The sequence below is a fragment of the Podarcis muralis genome, chromosome 3, assembly GCF_964188315.1.
Source record: "Podarcis muralis chromosome 3, rPodMur119.hap1.1, whole genome shotgun sequence".
NCBI lineage: Eukaryota > Metazoa > Chordata > Lepidosauria > Squamata > Lacertidae > Podarcis > Podarcis muralis.
The window spans coordinates 28764017-28791861 of NC_135657.1; the positions used below are offsets into that span (position 1 = coordinate 28764017).

Sequence of the window (27845 nt, forward strand, 5' to 3'; positions counted from 1 at the left end):
GCCTACCTCTAATCTAACTCATTCTCAGCCATACCTACCTCACAGGTTTGTTGTGAAGATAAAATGGGGGATGGGGTGAAGAACTATGTACACTACCTTGAACTCCTTGGAGGATATTTGAAATATAAGTGCAATAAATAAAGAAATAAATAATTTCTGAAAACAATTGTAGTGGATGCCAGTCCCAATTTAATGTGTTAATGTTTGAGACCTAAGTCACAAGTAGTTGAAGAACTTTGTCCTACATCAACCTACGTACATTTTAAGATTTGAAAGGAAAGCTTTTCTGGTGGTCTCAACAGCCTTATGAGATTCGTAGTGTGAGGGCCCACTGGCAAGCTTTCTCTTTCGTGACCCCTGCATCTAACCAAGACACTGATGCCTTTTTGTTGGCAGGTGAAGAGACACCTCTTTGCCTTTTGAAGAAGGGTAGAGATGTATTGGGAATTTGAACTTCTGCTGCTGCTGCTTATAGAGCTGAACTATGTACTGTATTTTGCTTTGTGGTGTTTAAATTGTATTGCTTAACTTTTGATTTGGACTCTGTACCATTTCTACCGTTGGGACTTTTGCAAGTACTTTTAATAATGAGTGAGTGAGTGAATGAAATAGATGACAGGCAAACCTCTTTGTGGAGAACGCTCCACAACTGGGGTGCCTGAATCACAAGGGCCCTTTCTTTGGTAGCTGCCTCAGTATAAAGTGGCATTTATTTATTTTCACTGTAAACTGGGGACACAATTTGAATTTTACAACTCAGGCACCAAAAGTTATCTGGCCTGAACAATATCGATGTGGAGATCTACTGTGCGGTGTTGGGGGCCTCAATCCGGGCCTGTCTCTGGTGGCCAGAACTTTTCCCAGGCCATACCCGACTGGCCCTGCTTGTGTCCTTGAGCCCCAGTAACAGCCCATGCATCTGCTTGGCCGCAGTAGATGGGTGGCAAGGATGCTAGAATAGATGGACAATTTAGTGTCCACCCAGGCTTGAGGCAACACTTATGATTTTTGCACGGATTAATCCAGGGATGGGGAACCTGTGATCCTTCAGATCAGAGGTAGGGAGCCTATGGCAAGGTAGACAGATTTCTACTGTTTACTTTTTTTTAAAAAAAAATTGCAAACTCATGTTTACAGCTGTTCTTATTTTATCTGTAAGCCGCCTTGAGTCCCTGCTGGGGGGAAAGGCGGGGTATAAATATGATATAGTATTTGATATGGCCAGGGCATCGACTCCCACCAGCTCCAATTAGTACAATGATCAGGGATCGGAGAGGGGGCCACATCCCTGCTCTAAATGTTGCAGCAGGGCTACAGCTCCCACCATCCTTGACTACTGGCACTGCTGGTTGGGGCTGGGAGTCCAGCAACATCTGGAGGGGTTCAGCTTCGCCCCATCTCTGCATGAAGCGGAAACCTCCAACAACCACAGAGATGGGGGAAGGAGAAGCGGAGAGCACAGCCCTCGCTTCCGGTTTCTTTTTCCAATAATACAGTATGTACAGCCATACGCGAGGGAGCCGGTCTAGCCCCATGCCTCTATGGTAATCCATTCTATGTTCCCATCGACGTAATAAGGATATTTATGCCTCCAGGCGTGTTTTCGTATCCGTCACCCCGAGTACGTCTCACGACTATCTCGAGATGCTCGTTTCTTCCCGGAACGTCCGTAACAGCCGCGCGGGTCACCCGGACCGCTTAGGAAGAGGGACATACCTTAGGCAAGATGGCCGCTGCCATGGCGGGTTCACGTGGGGAGGCCGAGGTTGCCGGAGCCGAAGTCGAAGCGAGCGATAGCGGTAACGGGCGCGAGGATCCTGTTTGCGCTGGGTGGGGAACCCCGGTGGTGGAAGGGGGTGGCGATCAGATGTTATAATGGGGGAAGTTACGGGGCGCGTGGATGGGCAGCGATGGAGAAACTCGCTCCTCTTCACCGCCGAAGGGTGCAATGGGGCGAAAGTGCCTGGGATCGAGTACGGTCTTCGCCCCAGTTCCCCGTTCTCTTTGTTTCTACGCCTCATTCTTGCCTTCTACACAGTTCCGTCTTCTTCGCTTTCCCCACTGTTGTATGCTGCTTTCCAGTGCTTTTCCCCCCTCTAAAAAAATGTTTAGGGGCACTCTCATTTTGACTCAAGAAAATCACCATTATTTAGTTCACATCGGGGAAAATAAATACAGTAAATGGACAGAAGTGCAAAGATTCAGAAAATGTTTAGGGGTATGCGTCCCCCCAGGAAAAAAAAGCACTGCTGTTTTCATTTCTGTGCCTAACGCGAACTTGTTATCCAGGATGCCTGAATCTTGATCGCCGTTGCCTTTTCTAAGCTTCCTGGGTTATGTGGTGCAGCAAACAAGAACAAAAACCTGCTAGCGTATTTGCAAAGCTAAACAGGGTCGGGTATGGTTTCAAATTGGATCGGGGACCACGTGTTGAGATTCCTGGATTGCAGGGAGTTGGACTAGAACTAGATGAGCCTTGGGGGACCGCTCAATTCTATGATTTCCCCCTCTCCCTCTCCCTCCCCGAAGATAAGATTGCTATGTATTTACCCTCCCCGCTCTTCATATATTCCTTTTCTATCTCTCTCAGCACACTTGGAGAGACAGCACCAGCCATGCCCTGGGTAGTGGAAGGAGAAAGAATAGTAGGATGACTTTCTCCTCTGAATAGCAGAGAATAGTAATGAACTTTGCTTTCCCTAATGATGCAGCCGTATTATTGCTCTGGTTCATATCGTCATTTTGTGGAAACGGAAATCACTTTGGGAGACAGAATCTGATGACTTGGTTCATTTTTTAGTCTTTCAAATTATTTGTACTATTTTTTATTTTATGTTTTATTACTGATGCAGTTGAAAGCTTTTAGATTTCACACATTTTTACTGGACAAAAATGGAGCAGCAGTCAAGTGTTGGCTAGGAAAAGTAAGGGTAGTTTCAAATAGAAGATCACCCAGTGTGTTATTGGCTTATATATTGGCCCAGTGCCACTGCAGTAGCCAGTGTCAAAGAGATTTAGCCCTTGTTAAAAACTTACTAGCTAGTTCAGGATTGTTTTACGCCTTACAAAATTTTGGTATGAAAGTTGATGGATTGGAACAAGTGAAGACAAATTTGGTGTGTGATTGTGTACTGATCTTAGAATCAAAGAATGGTAGAGTTGGAAGGGACCCCAAGGGCTATCTGTTAAAACCCCCAATTTTTATTCTTTGAGTCTTGTACCCATTTGGGAGTTAAACTCCATGGAACACAATGGGAATTACTCCTTGATAGGTTTGTAAAGGCTCATGCCATCAGACATGCAGTTGTGTTGTACAGACAGTTACCTACACAAAGGAAGGTTTGCTGAGAGGAAATAATTCTGGATTAGGTGGGCCTTTGCTCTGATCCAGCTGGCCTCTTCTCATGTTTTTATATACTTGTGATCTTGAACATGCTTTCTATACAAGTTCTTTATTACTTTATAGCTGAGGCTGGCATCTACTTAAGTGATATCACCTGATGCTTGGCAAATTACAGTCTGTCAAATGGTGATAAGAAATACCTCTACGCTAAGGATAATTGGGATTAAGTGCTTGAAAGCATGTGCTGCAATCTAGAAATAATGGTGAAACTCATGAGTTAACTTTGTCCTAGGTCAGGGGATGTTTTTTGGCTGCTGATAAATCGGCATCCTGTTGTGAATTTATTAACTGAGCCAGGAACTGCTTGTACTTGCCAGTATTGAACTTCAGCTGCTGAGGAAATGATTTTATTGTGCTTATGAATATATTTGTGCTGCTCAGCTGCAGTGAGGAAAATAGGCTAATTCTTACAGTCCATTTTTGGGTTGTCACTTTCCACATTTTTGTGATTTTTTGGTTGGCTGGCCCAAATAAAAGTATTACAAACATGAGGACTTAGTAGTTTTTTTTCTTATGGCCCAACACATATTGTTTTTATGCTAATCTTTGTAGATATGCGCAGATGCAGAATTAATCTGATGCTCTTTCACTAGAATGAAACCATTTAATATTTTTGAACTGGCAAAGTGCTCTCTCCCGCATCACCCTTGAATGTCAAAGGTGGATTAGTGGTTAAATTGGTTTGGTTCTAGTGGCTGGCTAGTGTTAGTCTGCATACTCTGGCCTTCATAGAGATGGATGGGGTCATTCAGTGTTATCAGATGCTAAGCAGTGTTTTTCATGTCTACTTCTGGACAGATTGACAGTGGTCTACACTATTTGAATTTTAGTAGGTACCTTGTAAGCAAGCTTTCACCTTGGGTATTGGAGGGACTTTGTTCCCAGATGATTGACAAGTAAATATCATGACAGGATAATATGGACAATTGATACTTTGTTCTCTGAAAACATAGCATACATAATAGGTCAGGCACATCATGTAGAGTGCTGTGTTACTCAGACTTGCCTATGTTGTTGGTAGCCAGAATTGATGAGAAAATGTTATTGATGGGCGTGGCTGGGGAAACCCAGCCATATGGGCAGGGTATAAATAATACAATTATTATTAATTATTATTACTGCATTGTCACTTTAACATCTCTTGTGGTAGATGTCTGTCAGCCAGTTCACAGACTGAAAGTGCTATCTGCTGTATATTGTGGGAGCAAATTCTGTGCTGTGTGCCAAAGCACATTCTTCTGCCCATCATTTGTGTTGTAGAATGACTGAGGTTTGTATGAGAATTAGAGTTGATTAAACATGAGCTGTGTTTAGTCTTTTCTGAAATGACATTAGCTAAGGGTTGTGAGGATTTTGATTGGTGGTAGGCCGTGGCTGATGTTGCCATGTATTCAATCTGTCAAAAAACAAGAAAGCTGTACCAAAGTGTGTTGAAAGGTGTTTTGGCTATCTTTTCAACCTGCTTCCCTGTGGGGTTTTCTGAAACTATTGGGTGGGAAGAGCAGTAAGAAAATGTGTCCTAGTAATCTTTTCTCCTTTCCCAATGGACTGCTGAATGTGTTCTTTCCCTTATCAACCACTAACTAACTATAAATTCTTATGGCCTGATCAATTAAATTCTTACAATATAGATGTAGAGATGTAGTAGCCTTAGCTTTATTCCTTTAAGAGGTATCAGAATAGAAGGGATGGACAATTGCAGCAGAGCGAAGCCTCAGATTATCTTCTCTGTATGGAGAAAATACCAGTGACTGTTTTAATCAAACTTGCACCTAGTGAAATCAGTGGTGCACTTGGCATGTATATGCTGAATTGGCTTGTATCACATGCTTATTTTAATCTATCTTGATTTTGGCATTTCAACACTAGATGTCAGTGTTGTGATTGTAATCTCTTTAAAATAAACCAGAAACACGTTTCCCCCCTCAAATGTTTTGCTCTTACCCAAAACATTATTAATTCCATAATAAAATATTGGGGTTTTGTTGATTCTTCTGCCATGACTTCTGAAATCTTTGTTCTGAAGAGGATTTTGTGTTTGTTTTTATTTTGCTTGACGTGGATCCTCATATTTTCTCAATTTGCTGCAAATAGTTTGTTGCAGATTAGTTACAGCAGGAAGTGGTGACTGGTCCTTTGAATTCCTGTAACTTGGGACAAATTATCCTTGGTTAAAGATGTTGTCCAAGTAGCAAGGAACTGGGCATACCTTCTCTCTGGGTGAATTGCAGTTTAAATCATCATTTAACAGCAAGGAGACAGGCCAATTCCTATTATCTAATTAAATAAAGGTTCCTGTAGATAGTTTTTAATGGTGCAAATTTGACCACTAAACAAAATAGCTTACTGGAGAATTACTTGCACTATTGTTTCATTTTTACAATTAGCCACTACATTGCTTTGTTGTATGGTATGTGTTAATTTTGCATGCTTTGCTTTTCTACCTCTAGAGAGAATATCTTTTAAATGTTTCCAAATAGGGCCGTACGTTGGAAATCAAACAGAATTTGTTCCAGAAGTCCTTTCAACTTCCAAAACATTTGGAAACCAAAGTGCGGCTTCTGATTGGCTGCAGAAAGCTCCTGTAGCCAATCGGAAGCCCTGTCGGACGTTTGGCTTCCAAAAATATTTCGCAAACAGTTACTGTTTGCGGTGTTCGGGAGCCAAACCGTTTGGGAACTAAGCTGTTCCAAAAACCAAGGTATGGCTGTGGTAGGGCTAGAGAACATCAGACCTGGGGGCCAAATACACAGCCTCTTTTTCTGCCCTTAGGAACGCTCTCCTCCATAACTCTGCTTTGCACCCTAAGCATTTTTGCCTGGCTGGAATGTGCCCTAGAGTTCTGCCTCTTGCTTGTTTGGATGGAAGGTAGAGAGGGGTGTGGGTAGAAGCCAGCCTTATTGTACAAAGGCAAAACTCACATTCATCGCTCCGCCCACTTTTGCCTGGCATGTGCCCCCAGGAAGCTTGTCTTGTCAAGAGTGGAAGTGGCCTTTGGATAGAAACTCCTGCCATATAGGATATTGCAGCCAAGGCAGTTTATGAGGCAAAGTCTGGGAATATAGGAACCCTGAACCCTGGAAAACTTTACTTCCTCTTCCCAGAGTTGCTCCATTCTGCTGGCGCAATCGCACCCTCACAAAAACAGAAAGCAAAGAAAACATTACAGAACCCTGTGAGTAACAGATTGAAGCGCTTTCTGAGTAGTTGCTGGACAAACTTATTCTTAGGTGAACGTGAAATACCTGGCTGTGTTTGGGTGGTAGGTGGAAGTTTATGTATTAAGAGGTGATCTGATTGGGTCGTCATTTGTGGAGAAAACCCGTCCTTATCTCAGTGTATGTAATAGAGGCATCGGTTCTGTTTAGAGATGAACTTCAGGACTAACACACTTAACTTCGATTGTTTTAACATTAGTCATAGAATCATAGAGGGGCATCTAGTCCAGGTCCCTGCAATGCAGGCTTATTTTTGCCCAGTGTGGGGCTCGAACCCATGACCCTGAGATTAAAAGCCTCATTCTCTTACCAACTGAGCTATCCCACTTATATTGGTATCCTTTAAGGGAAACTTAAAGGGACGTGGGTGGCGCTGTGGGTTAAAGCACAGAGCCTAGGGCTTGCCGATCAGAAGGTTGGCGGTTCGAATCCCCGTGACAGGGTGAGCTCCCATTGCTCAGTCCCTGCTCCTGCCAACCTAGCAGTCCGAAAGCACGTTAAAGTGCAAGTAGATAAATAGGTACCGCTCCGGTGGGAAGGTAAACGGCATTTCCGTGCGCTGCTCTGGTTCGCCAGAAGCGGCTTAGTCATGCTGGCCACATGACCCGGAAGCTGCACGCCGGCTCCCTCGGCCAATAAAGCAAGATGAGTGACGCAACCCCAGAGTCGGTCACGCCTGGACCTAATGGTCAGGGGTCCCTTTACCTTTACCTAAGGGAAACTTGTAATTTACCTGGAGAAAAAAAATCCATTTGAAATATGAAGGGTTGCAGCCAAAGCTCTATAATTGCAACTGCAATTGTAGTGGGACTTCGCCTTCCTCTCCTCCTGCTTTGTGCCGCTAAAATCTGCTCCAGAGTTCCCCTCAGGGGCTGTGGAGAAACGTCCCCTCCCTCAAATAGAGGTCTCTTTTGTTAGCAGAACAAGACCATTGCATACATGTTCATTGAGCTTGATTTTTCTCCACTCTGCTCTTCTTTTAGGTTCTGAGTGGAGCTCTGGCATTCCAGAGGACAGCTTCTCTTCGGGGGCTGAAGAACTTGATGGCGACGATGAGGATGAGCCTCAGACCCCAGACACGAAAGCCAACGATGCAGGAGAGTCGAAAGATGCAGGAAATGCTGGCTGGGCTGATGCCATGGCAAAAGTGCTCAGTAAGAAAGTTCCCAAGAGTAAGCCCACCATACTGGTTAAAAACAAAGAGCGGGATAAGGAACGAGAGAAGGAAAAGCAGGAGAGGCTGGAGAAGAGGAGAAAGGTAAGGAAGCAGATGCAACATCATGATACCATACATTATGTCCTCCATAAAAGCAGTCCTCCCCTTTAGTATTTATTCACACTTACTCTCAGTAGCCAGATTGCTAAACTTTTGCAGGCAGTGATTTATGAAAGGTCAGTTTGAGAGACGCCTCTGGGTTACTATGAAGCTTGCGCTCTGTGCATATGCTTTGGCTTGTCATGGTAGGATTGCTAGTGTGCTCCAGGGGTAAAAACTAGCAGCCAAACATAAGCAAAGTTATGCTTGTGCAGAAGTTCAAAGCTTGTTGGAGGAGCAAGCTTGCTCCCTAGCTGCTGACCTGGGACCATGCCCGTAATTTACTAAAAGTACCATCTGAATTCAACCTTAGACCGTTGTTTCCATCTCAGTTAGCATATTAGCACTGGGAAAACCGAACCTGGGACGAGTTCTGGCAAGTTATCTATGCAGAACGAACATGTCGCTCAAAACAGATGATGCATACTCACCTTTGCATTGTTGTGTCTCAGAGTCCAGGAATGAGCAGTCCCCTCCTCTCAATAAGCCAACTCTTAAATCAGAATTCAAAACTGGCCATTGATTGCTACTTGGTGAATTAAAGTTATTTATTGTTTGAAGGATGCTGGTTTCCTGGCCCTGCAAATGAGCCAATAATTTGTGTAGTATGTGGTAGCCTGTATTTTAGGACCGGGGCTTGCATGGTTCCTGGTCCTTACAGCTGACAGTGCTCCCTGTGTTAAAGTGTAAAGTTTTGGGAAGCAGTGCTTTTCAGGGAGGTAATAAGACATCCTTAGGTCACCACTGATACACCTGGTGAACAAGGTACTAGTCTCTTTAGAAAGGCACTTCGGTTTTCCACTCTGTTAATGACAGTGCATCTGGGATACGGTGAGCTAAATTTTTAGGTTTTGGTGTTTCACATCTTTTAATGACTGCACAGTGGTGCTGTATAAACTGAACTGATTTATATGGTGTGATTCACTACCCAAGTAAGCCAGGGTACCAAGTAAGCCAGCTGCTCTTACTTGGTATGAATCTGATGAAGCTCTAATGTGTATTGAAATGGCTTCATTTCAATAGCACTGTGTTACCAGACCACGGTGGCTGCTTTACTTACTCTTGATATTTTCGGATGAAAATGTAAGGCTATAATATAGGATCTATTCGGTCACTGTTTGCTCTCTGAATCTGGTTTTATCAGATAAATATGTGGGGTACCACAAATTGGTGGTGTGCTGTTAGTCTATAAACTGATTTGTTCATCATGAGATAAACTTGAAACAGCCTGCCTTTTATTGATTCCATGCTGATGGAAAACTAAAATAGGGTTAGCTGTTTGATCAGAGGCCAGAGCATAGTCATCAAGACATGAATTCATAGCGGTCTGCCTGGAATTATAAAGATAAGAGTTTTCTATAACTTCATAAAAAGAGGCTGTGGGTAATGGAGACTTAGTGTTAAGAGGGTTCAAACAATGTTAACTTGCTGTTCAATTGTTTTAAGAAGCATGACAATCAGTTTTGCTAAAGTAGAGTGCGGGGAAAGGCAGGATAATATACATAGATGTGTACACAAATGTGTTTGTGTGTGTATGAAATTGCTGTTGATAAACACAGGAACCGTGATTGCATTTGGTTTTCGTGTCTAAATCAAGAAATCTTTACACACTGAAGTTGGTTTCTTTTTCTCACAAAACATTGGGCTATCTCAAAATATAATAAATCCCAGTCTTAATCTTCATAAGTAAAGTGCTACGTTATTAAAATAAAGTGGGAAATGTCTCCAGTATTCCAAAAATCATGATAGCACTCTTTATCTCTAATGAACAAGCTTCTGCATATTTGCTTTGGAACTGCAGCTAAGACATCTGCATATTGGCACTGAAGCTGCCTGATCTCCCATGTAAAGCAGAAACTCCAGTTTTAACTGTATATAATTACTGGAAAACAATTGGTTCATGTTTTATTAAATATACAGTATAACTCTCTCTAAGTGTTACACATTTAATATAAACTTTTAGCAAGCGGCTATAATTGTGTTAAAGTTGAAGTCTGGCTATATGAAGAAGTTTGATGGCTCTACCCTACTTAAAAATTGTGGCAATCCTTTTATTTTTGAAAAACTAACCGCATTTGTTCTGAGCTATGTCAAACAACCTTAAAAGTGTCTGACAAAATAGCAGATGAACTGAAAAACATTTTGGCTTCAGTAAGACAGGTGGATATCAAAACAGACACTGGGAGTTGAGTCTTGGAAGGAAGTATCTTCTCTGTCACACCTCCTTAAAAGTTGAAGAAAGGTCTGGACAGTAGCTAAGCATAGCTATAGTATGTATTCTACTCCAATTTAAAGTTGTGTGTATTAGTGTATCTAGAAGCTCCTTTGCTTCCAGTGTCTCAGGCTTGGGTGGTTGGAATGATTTCCAGTCTTGAAGATTGTTGAAGGTTCCCCAGAAAATGCAATAGTCACATATATCGTCAGAGTACTGAGATTGCTCATTTGCTCCCAAAATATTTAGAGTCTGAATACAAAGTCACTATCACTGGGCACCACTGCTTATTTGCGGGCAAACGTACTCAAGTCATTCTTGAAGAGCTGCGCTGTTCATCTGTGGTGGTCAGATAGTGCTGCAAACCATCTTGGGAAGGGGGTAATGCCCCACAAGTGAGTTGGGACCTGCATACCCTTCAACTCTAGTTTAGAATTCATTTCATAAGAGGCTATGCTCTAGGTTAACTATTTCAGCCTTGCTGAACAGCTTTAAGCATTTTGCTTGCCCAGGATAAATGGTTCAAAGTAGGTGTGATGTTGTTTGACTGAGTTTCTTTGTTCTTGGTGAGAACAAATAATCGCCTGCCTGGGTGAGCACCCAAATGTCCAGGTCACACTGCAATTGTTGACTTTGACTGGCAGGAGAACTCAACGCCCAGAACATCCCTGCTCAGGAATCCGCTTGATCCATTGGCTCTAATGTAGTTGGAAAGGTTCACTGGAGAGCCTGTTATGTGAAAATCCACACCACTGCCCTGTTGGGCCTATCGCTTGGCACTAGAGGAGCGATGCTGTTAAGCGTAGTTGTATTCTCCCCATCCTCACCTAACATCGTCCTACATGATTTATCAACTTGGTTTTCTTAAGAAATATCTATATGTGCATGCTGCATTTTTAAAATGCCTAATGCTCTTTCGCATAACAATATTTATGATGCAGCTTGATAAAAAGCGGGAGTGGGAAATGATGTGCAGAGTGAAGCCAGATGTTGCGAAAGACAGAGAAATGGAGAGAAGCCTTCAGAGAATTGCCACGAGGTAAGAGTGTGTGTTTGGGCTTTTGAAAACAGATCTAAAGGCATGCCTGAGTAATCTGCTTCTAATCAAATTGAACTCTTAAGAAGTGACTCGTGGGAGTCAAATGATTTATACCTAGTTCTGTCTCATACAGTATCAAGTTCAACAAAAGATTTCAGAAGTCTTATGAAAGCTTAAAATTTGGACAAGACTATAACGTGTTAAGTGTTCGCCCAGCAGGAGTTCTGGGCCTGAGCTCATCGTTTTTGTTAATTCCATACTTAGAAAATACACAGATCAATCACTTCTCCCACTCTTTGTATTTCTCTAAAGTGCATTCACCAAAACTCGCTGTTCTTGCGGTCAGATTACTGTCTTGCATTAACCTAGCATTGCACCACATGGCTCTGGTCTAGCACATAACCAGTGCATTTTCTTGATCGTATCAGTGGGCTTGTTTTTGACATCCTTACCTCCACAGAGACTGCTCTAAAAGCTTGCCTCTGAACTTTGCGTAGGTGGGTGTGCGAAGTCATTGGCTGACTCCTCTGGCATGTCCCAAAGCCTAGTGTCACAGTTTTCAGTTTGTTTACTACTTGTTGGTGTTTGGCCGAACTGCTTCAGAGTTCCTTTTCCCTTCTGCCATTTTTGCATGCACTGACCCTTAGCAGGAATAAAAGCATAAAAGATAATTTTTCCAGTGTGCATACACACACCTGACAGGTTGCATAGACATGCACACAGATACTCTGCCAGTGCGTGCACTCCATGCCAAGAAGAGAGGTTTTGCATGAAGCAAGTGCCTTTTCTGTGCTGATTCTGCTTACAGAGCCAAGGTACGTGAGCACATTTGGGTTCTTTGGTTTTTCTGTCCTCGGAGGAAGATGCGACTTGCATCTTGACTTAAGGACAGGAGGATGCAGCTAATAATAGCTACTTCTCTCAGACCAAGGGAGATGGTAAAAAACTCTGCTTGAGATTCCTCTGGAATGTGAGGGAGGCATCCACACTTCTTCCAGTAATTGCTAAAATGTGGGACCAATAACTTTTACTAAGTCTTTTCTCAAACTGGGTGCCACAGAAGGCCACCTGGTTCCCAGAAACGGGGGGAAAGTGAAGAGGCACTAAAGCAATAGGGGAGGTGACCCCTACAGTGCACTGAAATATGCTGCTTATGAATTAAGCCCAGTGTTCTTTGAGAACAGTTACCCAGGGGCACTATAAAAGAAGGGGAGGAATCCTGCGCATCCATATAAATAGTTTCAGGAATAAGACATTTTTATAGGCCATCTGAAAGGTACTGTAAATTACTGAGAATAATTCCACACAACCTACTGGACAAAAGTGTTGGAAAGGAGGCTTAGTTCTGTCACAGCAAACGGTACTCAAACCAAAATCACTAACACAAAATGGGCATCAACAGCCTGGTTCATAGGACACTTTGCCAATGGTAGGAATAATCCTTGCTTTTTCGTCATTTTTTGTGACGACGCTGGTCTGTGCGGTTGGTTAAGGCTACAAGCAAGCCTGAAGATAACTGATTCTCATGACACACAAGTAGCATGGGATTGCAATTTCTCTAAATTAGATTTTCCTTAACATGATGCTACTCTCCAAGCGGAAACTGTAGTGTGGTGTGAAACTGGGCTTAGAATGTTTACTGGGTGCTTGAAGGAGTACACATTGGTGCCGTCACAAATTATGGGCCAAAGTCTCTTAGCCTTTGGGTCGGTGACTGTATGTGGTGTCCTTACATTTCACTGTTCTTTGACTTTACAAAAAGTGCATAATTTGGATCCCTTTTGGCTTTTGAATGGTGTCTTAAACCCACTTGCGTTCTGACTTATTACCCTGATTCCTCTTGTCGTTATCTCGTGTGTCTGGCGCAGTGGGGCTGAGAAGACGGTTTATCAAAGCCATGCTACCTAGCATGTGTGGCAATGAAACAACAGGTGCCTAACCACTCCTCCTTTCATCTGCCAGGGGCGTCGTTCAGTTATTTAACGCTGTCCGGAAGCATCAACAGAATGTCAGTGAGAAGGTGAAAGAAGCAGGCAGTTCTGAAAGAAAACGGGCAAAATTGATCTCGTCTGTTTCAAAGAGAGACTTTATCAATGTATTGAGAGGAATGGAAGGGACAGAAACAGAGCAAAATGCTGCCAGGAAGACCTTGAAAAGCAAACAGGTAGGTACCACTTCTTGGAGCAGTTGTTCTAATGTGGCAGAGGGAGCCATTCAACTTGCGTGTTTGTGTAATTTTGCTCTCCTGGCTTCAAATGATTATGGAACTTCTTCAGTGCCAGGTAAGTTACTTCTATATAGCATGTCTGGGGAACCTTTGGCCTTCCAGATATTGCTGAACTAAAACTCCCGTCAGCCACAGCAAACTTGGCCAGCAAAGATGAGGGTTCAGCAACAACTGGAGGGCCCAAGGTTCCCTAGACACGCTGTGTTTCATGACCCTTGCTGCTGCCTTTTAGAGAGCGCTGGATTCTGCAGCTGCAGTACCCCCGACAGATGGCAGTCTGGCTTGGATACTTCCAGGAAAGTAAAGCTCACCACTTCCCAAGGCGGTCTAGTCCACTCTCAAAGAGCTCTTACAGTTTCAGTTGCTAAGGTTTTCCCTAAGCAAAGTCCTTATCTCGTTCACAGTTTTGTTTTGCCCTCCTTGGGGTCTGGATAGCGTTGAATGGGCTTGGTGGGGCAATGGAACTTAGAAGAACACAGCCATTGACACCAAATGCCCCACTGGAAGTCCCCCCTTCACATTTTCAATAGAGTCCTGGGTATCTTCCTTTGCAGGATCTTAAGGAGAGATGAACGTATTCAGTACAGCTAACTTTCTAAGACAGATTTCCCCTTTTTGGCCCTTCAGTGTTCAGTCTTGGACAGATTATTTTTTTCTGGGAAATGGTATTGAAATTTGAGTTAGAAACTATGTCAGCACTTGCAGGAAACCTTGGCTCTCTCATCTTGGTTGAAGAGGAAAAATGAGATCTTATGGCAGCGTTGTTCTTGCTCCAAGCTACCATCTCTGCTTTCAAGTGGTCCACTTTATGGTGCTGCCTATCCCCTATTGTCCTTCTCTGCACATCTTTGCGACATGCATTGGCTGAGTTCAGGCATACTGCCAAGCTATAGTTAAGAAGCCAAACGATGGTTCTTATCTGAATTGTTTCCTATTTGCTCATCATCCAGCTTCATAAGTTCACTCCAATCTCCATCTGTAGTAGTCTCATGAGCTGGAGCAGCTTATCAGTGATCTGTCAATTCAAACATAAAAGTATACCACAGCTTATCCTAGCTTCAAGCCATGCTTTGAGTTCGATAGCTCCACATGTGAGTAGGCTCACATTCAGAGATTATGGAACTACAGTTTAAAATAAGCAAATCATGGGTTTGTGTTGTGTATCAACCCAGCCTATGTCAACCACTCTGGCTATGGATACTTGACTGATGGGCCATTGATCTGAACCAGAAGGACTGTTTACATTCTGTATATTAAGACTGTTGAAAACTTGAAATGACAGGTTGGAGGTTAGAAATTCTGTCTTTCCTACGTTTCATCTGGTACTTACCATTACAGTGGTACTTCTGGATGTGAACGGGATCCGTCCCGGAGCCCCGATCGCATCCTGAAGCAAACGCAACCTGCATCTGCGCGGGTCGCGATTCGCCGTTTCTGCGCATGCACGTGATGTCATTTTGAGCGCATGCGCAAGCGGCAAAACCCGGAAGTAACGCATTCCGTCACTTCCGGGTCGCCGCGGAGCGCAACCCGAAAACGGTCAACCTGAAGCAACTTCAACTCAAGGTATGACTATCTGTGGTGGGCTTGTGGATGAATTGGTTCTGGGGCTGACCTCAGACCTCAGAATGACATTTGTTCACACTGGTTTGAATCAGGGAAAACTTTATCTGCAGTGTTTTAGTTTTCATTAAAAGTTCTGCCGAGTTACCTGTGTTCCAGCCTCGCTGCAGGGTTACTGTCGACACAATAATTCCTTCTGAGAGGAATCTGCTTTTAAAAAGTCGTTCAAGGGCAAAGATGTTGGATCAGTCAGATTCGAAAGGGAGCAGGACTTGGGGTTTCGGAATCTAGAATTTCAGAAGCTGCATGTTTATAATGCATATTTGCGTTCATGCTTGAACTTTGTGCTCGCTAGTGGGTGGAATACTTCTCTTGGCCCCATTCCACTGGAGTTAACTAAGCGCTTTCCTGTGCCAGCAAGAAATACTTTAATCAGTTGGGAGACAACAGTTTGTCATGCGTTCTTTGTTTAGTGTGCTTTCGGGAAGCATGCCGAAACACTCTGTGGCATGAAGAACCCTCTGAGTTTCACGCAAGTGTACAATTAAAGTATTTTAAAAATTCATTGGGTAATAAGAGTAACTTAGACTGTCGCCAAGTGCTCCATTTCTCCTTAAATCTGTCCGGCTTGCTTGATTTCAAAGGCTGGAAAAATTAGAATAATAAGCTTGATGTTGTAATAGAAGCTCTCCAGCGCTGCTGTTCGTAATCTGTTGGTACACAGAAACTTAAAACTGACTTACAGGGCGTGTTGCATAGCTAGCACTGTGGTCAGAGCTGGTGCTTTGGTTGCTGACAGAGCAGGTCTTGTCACTAAACATCATTGAGGTTGGGTGGGAAGGCAGACCAGGAGCTACGTGGAAGTAAGGAGGGGGTAATATGCAAGCGTGGCCTAGCCAAGGAGAACGAAACCCATGCCATTATGGTATATTGGGGGGGGGGATGGGGACTGGGCAGGCTCCTGTTTGGGAGGGTCTTCACTCTCCTTTTGCCTGGAGTACTTGCAGAATGAGAAGAGAACAAGCTCCTCTTGTGAAGTCTGTGTGTGTGTGTGTGTGTGTGTGTGTGTGTGTGTGTGTGTGTGTGTGTGTTCAGTTTTACTGTGGGTTAAATGGAGATTGTGCACAACTCGGCAGCACATTCAGGTGTGCTGTGCACGGTATCTAGCCAATATGCACAGTTGCCAGGCAGAGACTCCTGTGCTTTGACTAGGCCCCATACATATTTTACCCGTGGAACTGATGAGCGAAACGGGTGCTGGAGGACGTCTTGCTTCTGTACGGCTGAAATGTCCTGGTTGTCTTTTTGCATGGTAAAAAGTACAATGTGGGGTGTTTGGTTCTCTCCCCACCCCCACCCCCCGCCTGGTAGGTATTTCAGAAAATCAATTTTGGATGGGAGAAGCTTTTGTCAGCTTTCCAAACCTAACATCTGATACCTCCTCTCAACCCCTTAGTTGAAATAATGTTATAAAGCTGGTGGGGAGGTGTGCGAAATCCTGGATTTTTAGATCATATGCATTTGCGGCAAAATCTGTCTTTATAGTAATGCCTTGGTATTTGTAGCTATTCTCTCCTCTTCTCCCCCCCCCCCCCATTTTCACTTCCTGCAACTTTTTGAACTCTAAATCTCTTCCTACTATTCAACTAAACCAACTCTTGGGGGGGGGGTTGCCATGTGGCTCTCAGTCAAGGCTGGCTTTGGTTTTGCTTTTGTTCCCCACCCTTCACCTTTTAAAGAAATAAATGGGAATTGACATGTTCAGCATCAGGTAGGAACTTGACCTCAGAACACAAATATTTGTGGATGGAGGTATTTTGGGGACATGCATATTAAGCGTTCCTTCCTTATGGATTTCTGCAGCCTTTATGTGACAGGTAGGTTGTTAATGCATCTAAACTCTTGAGTGGAACTGCAAAAGATGGAATTTGCATGAATATCTCCAGGGTAATCAGTCTGCAATGGAGAAGTACTGTTTCAGTGTATTAATTGAGCAGGGGGAGGTGGGTTATGAAGCTCGATTGTGGCCATAGATCAGAGAGAGGTGGGGAACACAAAATTCCCTCCAGCTCCATGCAGTGAGTAGATGTCAGAACTGTGCACATTTTTGTGCCGTGCATTGCCAAAAGTGTGCACCACCACTTTGTGTCCTTTTGTTGGTGTGGGAATGCCTGCAAATGCATGGTTATTAGGTTTCTAAACTGCTTTGAGCATATCTCTCGCTCTCTCTCTCTCTCTTTCTCTCTCTCTCTCTCTTTCTCTTTTCACCTGGCAAGGCCAGCTTTGGAAAACAAGTTTTAATTGAACTTGAAAAGTTTTGATTGAACTTGAAGAATGAATGCTCTGGTAGGCCAAATTGTAAGTGTCGATATTCAAGGCCACAGGGAAGGAATCTTATCAGTTCCTACGCTATGGTAGCTTAAGGTCAGCCACAGATCATTCAGAAGCCCTCGTCATGAAGAAAGTACTTATTTTGCCTCTAAGCTATGACACTGCCTCCTCAGCAGTACACACCGTAGCCTGAACGGTCGTGTGGGCAGCAGATGTGCTGCTGAACAAACCTTGAAACAGAGAGCAAGACCTCTCCAGTGCCGGCGATTCCGTATAGCTCTCCTAAGTAACTGCATGCTGCAGGTTAGACCTGCTTTGCTTGTGCTCAAGCAGACACTATCTCACCATGTTCTCAAAGTAGCACATGCGATCCTTAGTGAATAGAGCATGCTGTAACACAGAATTCTTCAACCTTGGGCCCCAGACGTTGTTGGCTTCTAACTCCTGTGATCCACGACCAGCTTTGCCCAGCTTTCAAGGATGATGGGAGTTGTCCCACGCCATCTGGGGACCCAAGGTTGAAGAGAGCAGCACAGGCAGGATCTGAAGTAGTTGGACACCAGCCTCGCTACCTAAGTGCCTTGTTTTTTCTTTAATAGAGGAATTTAATGCCGTGGAGGGTACATTCCTAGGAAGGGTTTGTGGTACATCTTCCTCGCTACATTGTGAGCTGGATTTTTTTGAAGCTTTCGGAGTTCTACAACTGCAAAATAAAAATAAAAATAAATAAATAAATTTTATTTATACCCCGCCATCCCCAGCCAAGACCGGGCTCAGGGCGGCTAACACCAGGTATAAAAACAATTGATTAAAATACAACTTAAAAACAAGATTAAAATGCAACATTAAAATGCAGCCTCATTTCAGTAGAAACTCAAATCAAAAACTTTTTGGGGATGAAAATGTCAAATCTTCACCAAGGCCAACTATCCAGACTGGTGGGCCAGAAAAAAGCCAGGGAAGTCCCCAAATAGGAGTTCCATCACAGGAGAAAGGAAAAAGGAAAGATGTAAGGCGGATCTTTACATGAAGCGGAATAAGGTGGTAAAGTCCCAAAGTTTGGGAAGTGTGGGAAGTTTCCCTGCCTAAAATTGTATGCAGCTAGAAAGTCAGCATTTTGTGAGTGCGGGGGGTGAGACCACAGTTTGATTTCCTTCCCCAGCCCTGCTTACAATCTGATACCATCTCTATCGTGCCACCTAATTTTGCTGCCTGTGCAGATCCTGTGCATGCTGGTTCACGTTCACCAGCTGAGAAGGGTTTTCCTATTGCCTGTCTCCTCTACAGCTCCAGTGAGGTTTCACGGTCTGGTGTTTGAAAACTTGTTCATGCTTCTTTAAAAACTGTATCCCTCTCTGCAGATTTTGTGTGCTCCGATGGGAGTAATTATTTTTTTGAACGGGATCCAAGGACTTTGCCTTTCATATCATTAACGGTTTATCAAAGTATTTCTTAATCCTCGCTGAACCTGCTGACTTTTGTAATATATTTTTTTTCTCTCCAAGGTACATAATGCTTGTTTCTGGGCAGGATCTTGTGGTCTCTGCCCCCTTCCCATCTCCCTTATCTGGAAAGCCTGCTTGGAGAAGGCAGCGGGGTTTGTTTGTGCTGTGCTATTTAGAGTGTGGTAGCAGTCAGGGGTGGCAGGCTTGGAACATTGGTATTCTCAGCGTTGAGTTGAGTTATTCTGAGCATGGCCTCTCGCAGAGACATAACGGGGACTTAAGTCCATTGAGTCTACTCTATCTTTATTGGATATTCCCCAGTACTTGAAGAGTTTTATCTCCACCACTCCAGTGCCCACTGTAGGGCCAGCCAGGAATACCACAACCCTGCCTTGGACCCCTTTGCACAGGGAGTACTAAGATACAATCTTCTGGGAGATAGAGGATGAACACCAGTGTGGGTTTGGAGGGAGATAAATGCAAGAACTTGGCAGTGGAGAAAGAAGAGGGGCGTAGCGTTGATTTCTACACTTCCCCTCTTCCACTGAGACTAGATGCAAGATGCAGAGAGCGTCTCCCTCCCTACTGGTCAGGATCTTCCTCCCTTCTTCATCATAATTCATCCCCTCTGCAATTTGGAAAAGTCTGTGTTTTTACTCCCCTTCCTCCTGCAGTTGTGTTCAGCATCTGCATATCTGCACTCTGTAGTCAGGCTGCGTCCAAGTCCGCACTAAGGAGACAGTTGGGGAGAGGAGCAGTTAAAAAGCTCCTCTGTGTTTTTTAAAAGTTTGTTTTGCGAAGAGTAGCTGAACCTCATATATCCTAACAATTGTGCAAAAGTGGAGGTGCCTCTGCTGTGTGTCTCTGCTAGAAGCACTGTAGCTGCTTGTCTGCATACCAGAATCTCCCTCTGCTATTATAATATATGAGCTAGGGAGATGTTTGGAACTTGTTAAGTAGCCTGAAGAACAGGACGGCATTGTAGAAACTTGCAAGAGAAAAAAGCGTATTAAATCATGGTGGTGATAAATCAACAATTGCATGATCTGTTTTGTGCATGTGTTCATATGTAATGCATGACCTTAAATTAACAACCAGTACTATCCATTGTGTTGAAATATCTTGCAAGGGGAACTCGGGTTGTTACCTTATTTCCCCCTGGTATTACTGCCAGAATGGTTTTTTGTTTTTTGTTTAAATATAGCAGTGGTATATAAAACAACTTGGAACAACCTGCGACACACACCTCTTGATCTAGTACATGCATTATGCACAGACATCCAAAATCTCTAATTCAATTAGGACTGCTTTATTGAACTTTAGAAGCATGATAGTCACATATATTTTATTTGAGTTTTAACTTGACAGTATTATACTAACAGCTTCCGTTATTCCTGTGGTCATGATTGTCTTGAATGCTAATTCACCTGCGCTATCTCTCATTTAGGCTCCCCTAACCCTAAGCTGGGATGCGGGTGGCGCTGTGGGTTAAACCACAGAGCCTAGGACTTGCCGATCAGAAGGTCGGCAGTTCGAATCCCCGTGACGGGGTGAGTTCCCGTTGCTCGGTCCCTGCTCTTGCCAACCTAGCAGTTCGAAAGCACTTCAAAGTGCAAGTAGATAAATAGGTACTGCTCTGGCGGGAAGGTAAACGGCGTTTCCGTGCGCTGCTCTGGTTCGCCAGAAGTGGCTTAGTCATGCTGGCCACATGACCCGGAAGCTGTACGCCAGCTCCCTTGGCCAGTAAAGCGAGATGAGCGTCACAACCCCAGAGTCGGCCACGACTGGACCTAATGGTCAGGGGTCCCTTTACCTTTAACCCTAAGCTGTCTTTTACATTGAAGTTGAAAATGGCACCACTCAGATCTTTGTTGAGTCATGTTGTTGTGGACTACCGTAACCATAGTAAATTCTGAAATACAAACTTCCCAAGCTTTCATTAGGTATCATTTTAATTCCAAATTGACTTCTAGCTTTGGACTCCGTTGTATAGATAGACAACGTGCCTTTTTCTTGCAGAACGTTGCCTCCAAATTTCTTCAGGGTCATGGAAATGTGTTCAGCAATGTGGAGTGAAAGGCCTTGGTAGTGAAGGTGTGACTTTACCCCCCTCCCTCTTAAGAAGGTGGTCAAGAAAAGGCCCTTTCTGGCAAACCAGTCAGAAGAAGGTGTGAAGGAAGGAAGATGTCTTTCTCTTCCCCTGCTCCTTAGCTTGTAGTGCATCGAGCTGTGTGTCTCCTCGTTTATGAGACTTTGCACTCACCATTCTCTTGCTTTTCAGTAGCCAGCCTGCTGCTATCAGAGCCTCACGTTTAACCATCAGTAAGCAATGCACCTTGGGAAGCAGTTTTGATTTTATTGTGTGTGTGTTTGTGTGCCTTATTGAGCTTGCATCTTAGTAACAACCTGGAAGGATCATAGAGGCTTTGGAATTAACTGGCCAAGCGCAGTCCAAGCCCTTTTATATGGTCCATATCACACTTTAGGAATTGGTACAGAATGGCCAGGATTTGGCAGGCTCTTCTCCAGGGAGGCCAAGGGCTAAGCTAGCATAAAAATGGATTCTTTCCGATAGACAGTCTGATCTTTCCAGGTCGGGATTAAGATGTTCAACAAAGCATTACGCCTTCGTTAACCCTACCTGGCTCATGAACAGAGAATTTAGACCCTAGTACTGCCAGTCTCTCAACTGGCTCTGCACATATTCCCCTAATAAGGAGTGCATTCTTAAAAGTAGGGGGAATTCTACAGAGAATCTTGGTCTACTGAAAACATCTCAAGTTTAGTGATGCAGATTTAAGTTAATAAGTATTTTTTTCCTTTATGGAACAATGAAGCTTTTCTGCCCCAGTACTAATTGTATATATTTTTGAACATGGAATCCCAGGGGTGGAACAGCACTGAACACTGGTGGGTCACATGGAAATTATCTGGCAATGTTGCAAATCTCACAGAGCCATGGGACTGAAAAGGATAATTAGGACGCTGCTTCTAAGGCTCCTCCTGGTTAATTTGCAGATGCAGTTTGCCACTTGTCTGCTCATTGAGTTGTAGTTTGAAAGCCATTGTAGCTGCTGCTGCTGCTGAACTGTATCTGCTTTGACGTGACTTTATGCATGCTTATTTCTATAATTCTACTGCCATTTTGTTGTTCAAAGTACAGTTCTGTAGGCTGGAAAGCAGTCCAGTTTATTCCTGTTTATTCAGAAGCAAATCCTGTTGATCTGTTAGTGCCCTGGAATTCAGCAGCTTGGACTGGGGCAGTGGAGGCTGATTCCGTAGGGCCAGTGGGGCACTGCCCCACCAAACACATTCTGCCCTCGATTTCTACCTGCCTGCCTCCTTGCAACCAGGTCAAGGGGGTGGCACTGCCCATCGGCATCCTGCTCCTTGGGCTCAGTGTTGACTTTATAGAGGAGGAAGTGGGGAAAACCAGGGCACCAACCACTACTGGACTGGAGGTAGGATAACATGAGTTATTTGCCCATTTTTTATGTATGTGCTGTATGTGCTGAATTTCTGACCTGATTAAATGAGCCGCCGCTGACATGTACCAGTGCAGAAACCAGGGGAGTAGAGGAGAGATGGTCTTGGGCCAATGGAAGAGTCAGCAGCTGGAGAGGAATAGTATTGGAAGCAACTGAATCTTAATTGGGAATACTCATCTGTCAGTTGGATTGTGCAGTTTCTGTACACCATACATTTAAAGCAGTATGGTGTGAAAGTGGCCCTTGCCTCCATGTCAAAGAACCGCTATAGAAACTGTGCACATTCCAGCTGATACGGAGTGAATGTGGCCAGGGAAGAACTCTGTCATAAGCAAGGTAGGTGGGATGAAACTGGGAGTAAGTAAGGTTGCACCCAAAGCCTGATGTTAGTTGTGGTGTCCAGCATCTGTATCATGCTTTAGCTTGCCCTGCCAGATCAGACAAAAGACCTGTCTATCAAAGCATCCTGTTTCCTATAGTGGGAGACTAGATATTTTGGGAAAGCACCCCAGGCGGGCGATGAGCACGATATCCCTGACTTGCTACAATTCCCTAGTGACTGGCATTCAGAGGCAGGCCTCCTCTGATCCTAGAAGTGCTGTATGGCCCATTGATGCCCTCTGTGCATTTTTCTGATTAAGTGCTGGGCTTAAGTTTGCAGGAGCTTCATCCTTGGTCAATGTCAACCTGAAGCATGCGTTTATTCGCCTGGTTTGAAACAGAACCCAAGTGAGGCTGTTAAATATTGGGTGTACATGGAGACAGGTTGCCTTCCTTGGGTGGTCCCCCAGCAAAGACTCAGAACGCGAACCTGTAATTCCACAGCTCTGTGGCTAATTAAAGCAGGACAAACACAACACTTCTGTGTGCTGGAGATGAAGTTATCCAGAATAGAATGGAGACCAGGTGCTGTAAACAATGCTCGGCGATGTTTGCTTACTGGGAATGCTTTCCAGCAGCTGCAGCAGAGCCTCCTGATTAAGAGCTGCTGATGGGACTGTGGGTGTTCAATTGTGTACATCATTTTTCACATTTGTGTTTTGAAGCCAGTATAACTTGCTGCTTGGGTTTTGTTCCAAGGCAGCAGTGGCCAATTCCATCACCCACCCACCAATTGAAATTGCACAGTCTGCAGAGAGGACTGGACTTTATTTTCAGTATGGCTCTCAACTGACTGAAGCCTTCTTTAAATGATTTATCACTTGCCTTTGCTTAAATCTAAATGCCTTTTGCCTATTTCCAAAGCTGCAATGCCCCTTTGAGGCCCTAGAGGGATTTTCAGTTCTTCATCATAGAAATTCTAAACGACCTGATAAACCAAAGTTGCCACATGAAAGAAATAGTTGTCTTTAATATTCCTCCTCATTTTGGGGACCTGGGATATACAGTAATTATTACAGTAATGCACCAAAGTCACAATGGCTTAAGAATGAAGCAAGTTCAAGTCCTATCAGCCAGCATTAGGGAACACTTAAATGCTGTATTGCCATTGATTCCCACTGCCTGCTGTTTGCTTCAGTTACCTATTTTTACTGAGGAGGGGGGTGGGTGAGGGAGGTCAGGTTTGTTCCTGATGTGCAATGTACATGGTAGCTACAAATGCAGATGGGAAGGAAAAGCCATCGTAAGATTTCCTTTAAATCTCTTTTTGCTATGGAGAGCTGCTAAGTCGATACAGCTGGGAAAGCAATGCCCTTTTCAGTCTCAGTCCCACTGATTCAGAGGGAGCTTAAATGTTCAAGCTTGCAGCGGTTGTATTTAGCCATTCTTAGTATATAGCATTCTCTCAATGTCCCAGCTGATGTCTTTGCCTATCAAAAACTTGATTTGTTTTTACATCCAAAGACTGCTCATGCGATCAAGAATTAAAGCGGGGAGAAATGGGTAGAAGCTCACTTGTGCTGTGGTTTGGCAAACTCAGTGACAGGAGAATTCCTAGGTAAATTCTCAGCTTCAAAGTTTGGCCACAATCCTGTGCAAGGCCAAATGAAGATTTTACATACCTAACTAGACAAGTCACAAGCCCACCCCCCCAAAAATTTTTTTTGGGATGAAGGTTTGAATGCTTTCCAATGACTGGCATTCAGCCACCCTGTAAAAATTGCAGTGCCCCAACTGGGGCTGGTTTTATTGCCTCCAAAGTGTTGTCTTGTCTCTATTTTTATTTTACTAATTGAGCTTGGACTGCCAATATGTTTCTACTAAATGGAGATTAGTTTGCCCTGGTAAATGAGTCCTTAGAGTAATGAGCAAAAAGCTGCTGCAAAACATGTTTACTTGTAAGTCCTTTTGATTTCAGTACAAGAGCTTAAGTTTGCCGTTTCTAAGAAGTATTTCTCACATACACGTTGGACTGGTTGGGAAGCAACAATAAACAATGGTTTGTTATGAGCACCAGTCTTGGGATTTCGGCCTTCCATTGTGCTCTGTGTGTATTAGGAGAGGAGAGGCAAAGCTTCTGCTTCTGGTGTAGAAGAAACTGCAGTTTGTTCCACCAGAAGCTGGCCTTTGCTGCAAGGATAATGTTAGGAAATAAGACAAGACTATCCATTCCCCATTGAAATTTTGCATGCTTTGATGCCTAGTAAATGACAACTTGTTGAAAACATGAACAGAGATGAGACACTGCACCTAAGCACCAAATGAAATTTACATTTTTTTTGCTTTGCACCAATGAAGCAAACGTGGAAGACCAGTCATCTTCTTTTCTGGGTGGGTGAGGAATTTTGCACACTATTCCTTCAGCCGTATGATGGTATCATTCTTATTACAAAAATGCAAAAAGATGTGCCTATGTAGGTGTGGGGTTTTGTGAATATACACCTCTCTGCACTGCTGTGCCAAGATACGGATTGTTTTGGCTTCTCAGGAATGTGCCATTTTGGAAGGCAAGGAATGTAGGCCTTGGCTTAATAAGGTAGAATTAAAGTTGTGTCATGTTGCAGGTGCCAGGAATAAGTTTGTTAGAGGAAGTTGGATTCTGGCATTAGATAATACGTTTTTTGCAGAGGGAGAGTCGATGTGAGCTAATTGCTAATCATGTAGACAAGGACCTTATTGTGTTCTTTGGACTCTTTCGCTTCTCTTTTAGGAGAACTGGGTCAGAATCGATTGACATGTTCGCCCATGGGGTGAAGTCAATGAGCACATCAGATGTGCTGATTTGTGTTTGTGGGCTTTGAGTTTTAAAAATACGTTAGGTGGCCCACAGTGCTTCTCTTGCCTATGGGTGTCCTCTCAGAAGACAAGTTTTCCATATGGCTGTCACTTACATGTAAAAAATCACATATACTCTTCATATGCACAGTGATGTATGAAAAGTGCATATGTCTATTTTGCTATGTAGATGTGGTGCAGAAACTCAGGACTTCTCACTGTTCATATAGCAGATCAGTGTTAGAAATTCAGATATATAAGCTAGATGCCAAATAGCTCCTTAAACCAAGGTTACAGTCACCAAAATAGAATGTCTAGTTGCCATTTGGGGGCAAGACAGCTCTAAAGCCTTATTTTTCAAATGTTTGACTGACTGTGATTGATTATCAGTTAAACACCTGGCTGCTTCAGATGACAACCCTTGAGAACTAAAAAGAAGAAAAGTCACTTTATCCAGGAACAGTCCACATACCTATTGGCCTATTCCTACCCCCTTCTAAATGGTGACACAGACAATTCATAGTATAAGGATATTCTTCACAACTGTGAGCAGGGGCTGGGGTAAGTGAAGACAAGATACAACAATTAACTATAATGTTATTCGCTGCTCCTGCTCAGGCTGCGCAGAAAAAAGCATTTTGGTTTCTGAAATTCATTCCGATTGTGCAGATAAAAATATAACTGGTAGAATTCTACAGGATGTGGTATTAGTGTGTGAAAACAGTCCAGGTCCAATGGTTCCCAGGCAGGCACTTCCAGATGGTGGAGATGTCAGGCGCCATTCTGGCGCCCAGGCATCTTGACTTGGTTGCAAGTGGCCAAGAGCCAGGTGCAGATTTCATGCATACATGTGTGCACCCATCAAACACTAGACGCATGAGATCTGTGCTGGTTTCTACCCTGCAGGAAAGAAAGGAAGTGATCTTAATGGTGATGGGGCTTGGTTAGGAGGGAGCGTTACAGCTTGACAATGGTTCTTGGCAATAGCAAGAACTCTCTTGGTGGGTCTGTGTAAGCCTCAAAGCTTACCAAACCAATCCATAGAATTAATTACAATGGAACCTAACAATAATTGTAAAAAAATGCTATTTAATAGTGGGATGTGAGGGGCAGGGGGAAGGAAGAATGCAGATGGGTCTGGTTTTTTGCAAGATTACATCCTTCTGGAGCAGTCATGTATATGAGGTATTTCATTAATACTTACCTTTAAGTTAAAAAAAATATTTAGGCTGCAGTCCCACTATACCTGCATACCAGGGAACTCAACAGGACCTGGGAATTTCTGATTAGATGTGGTTAGAATTATGCTGCTAGTTTGATGTTGAACACGGCTGAGCTGTATTTAATGGGACTGAAAACGAATCATAACCGTGGATCTCTCTGTAAATTTTCTTTGGTAAATGTTTATTAAAAAGAAAGCGCTAAATGCCTTGTTGATGCAATAGCACTGCAGTCCTATACGTGTATCTAGAAGTAAGCTCCATTGAGTTCAGTGGGATTTATCCCCACGTAATTGTATATAGGAATGCAAACTAAATTTGTTAAGCCACAGGGCACGTTTAGCTTTTCCTGCAAAGGCTATCATTGCTATGTTTTGGTATGCTACTGCTTGAATTGTAGCCACCACAAAGTGGTGCTGTTGCACTGTAGAAAATGTCCTTTCTGCTTCTTCATTCTCAAATAACGGACAACTAGTGAAGTTCTAAATCCTTAGTGAAAACTAAACTTCTGTCTCTTTTATACCTTCTCAAAGTAGCCTCATACTACCTGCTTCCAAAGCAAAAAACAAATTCAGAGTAAAATTACCAGTGTATTGCTATCCAGGTATGAACTTGTTGAACAACAACAACATGGCAGCTTTCTGCTATGGATGATAGACAATTAAGTCATACTCTGAATAGACCCACTGAAATCAGTTGAGTCTCCTTTGAATGTGACTATCATCAGATATTGGCCCATATGACTGGCTGACACCAAGGAGGCTTTTGGGTAACTAACCCGATACGCTAAATGTTAACTTTGGGTTGAGTTGTTTGTTTGAGGGCTTTATGAAACCCATGTTTTGTGTTGGTGAAATGTGCCAGGTAATGTCTTAATGAAGCTGTATCTTGAGAGTAATTAAAGAGAGGCAGCTTGGATTGCCACATAGAAGCCTTTTTTAAAAGACACTGTTCCCTGGGTTAACTATAGATTAATCCATATTGGGGGGGGGGGAGAGGTCAAAGTGCACCATGCCATGCTTGTAGCCTGTCTGAAAATAGCCAGCAGTCTTGCTACTTAAGCATCCAACACTGTGTCCTGGCATGCACCTTGTTTGCAGAAATAAAATGAAGCCAGTCCTAAGTTCACATGTGTTTTGAAATCTCCTGGAATGACACGGAGTTGGGAGTTGCACGCACGATCCAAAAGCTTTTTAACTTGATCCACCAAGAGAGATTTGGGAGTATG

The 27845-nt window shown here is 43.5% G+C and overlaps 1 protein-coding gene across 1 annotated transcript in view; it reads left to right on the top strand.

Annotated features, from left to right (window-relative positions):
- Positions 1–1656: 1656 nt before the first annotated feature.
- RRP15 (ribosomal RNA processing 15 homolog) overlaps positions 1657–27845 on the top strand; it is a 28406-nt gene continuing 2217 nt past the window's right edge. Inside the window, exons 1-4 of the mRNA XM_028724621.2 lie at positions 1657–1799; positions 7605–7879; positions 11090–11187; positions 13150–13351. Coding sequence (XP_028580454.2) covers positions 1727–1799; positions 7605–7879; positions 11090–11187; positions 13150–13351 — 648 coding nt within the window. The 5' untranslated portion in view covers positions 1657–1726. The remainder of the gene's footprint in view (positions 1800–7604; positions 7880–11089; positions 11188–13149; positions 13352–27845) is intronic.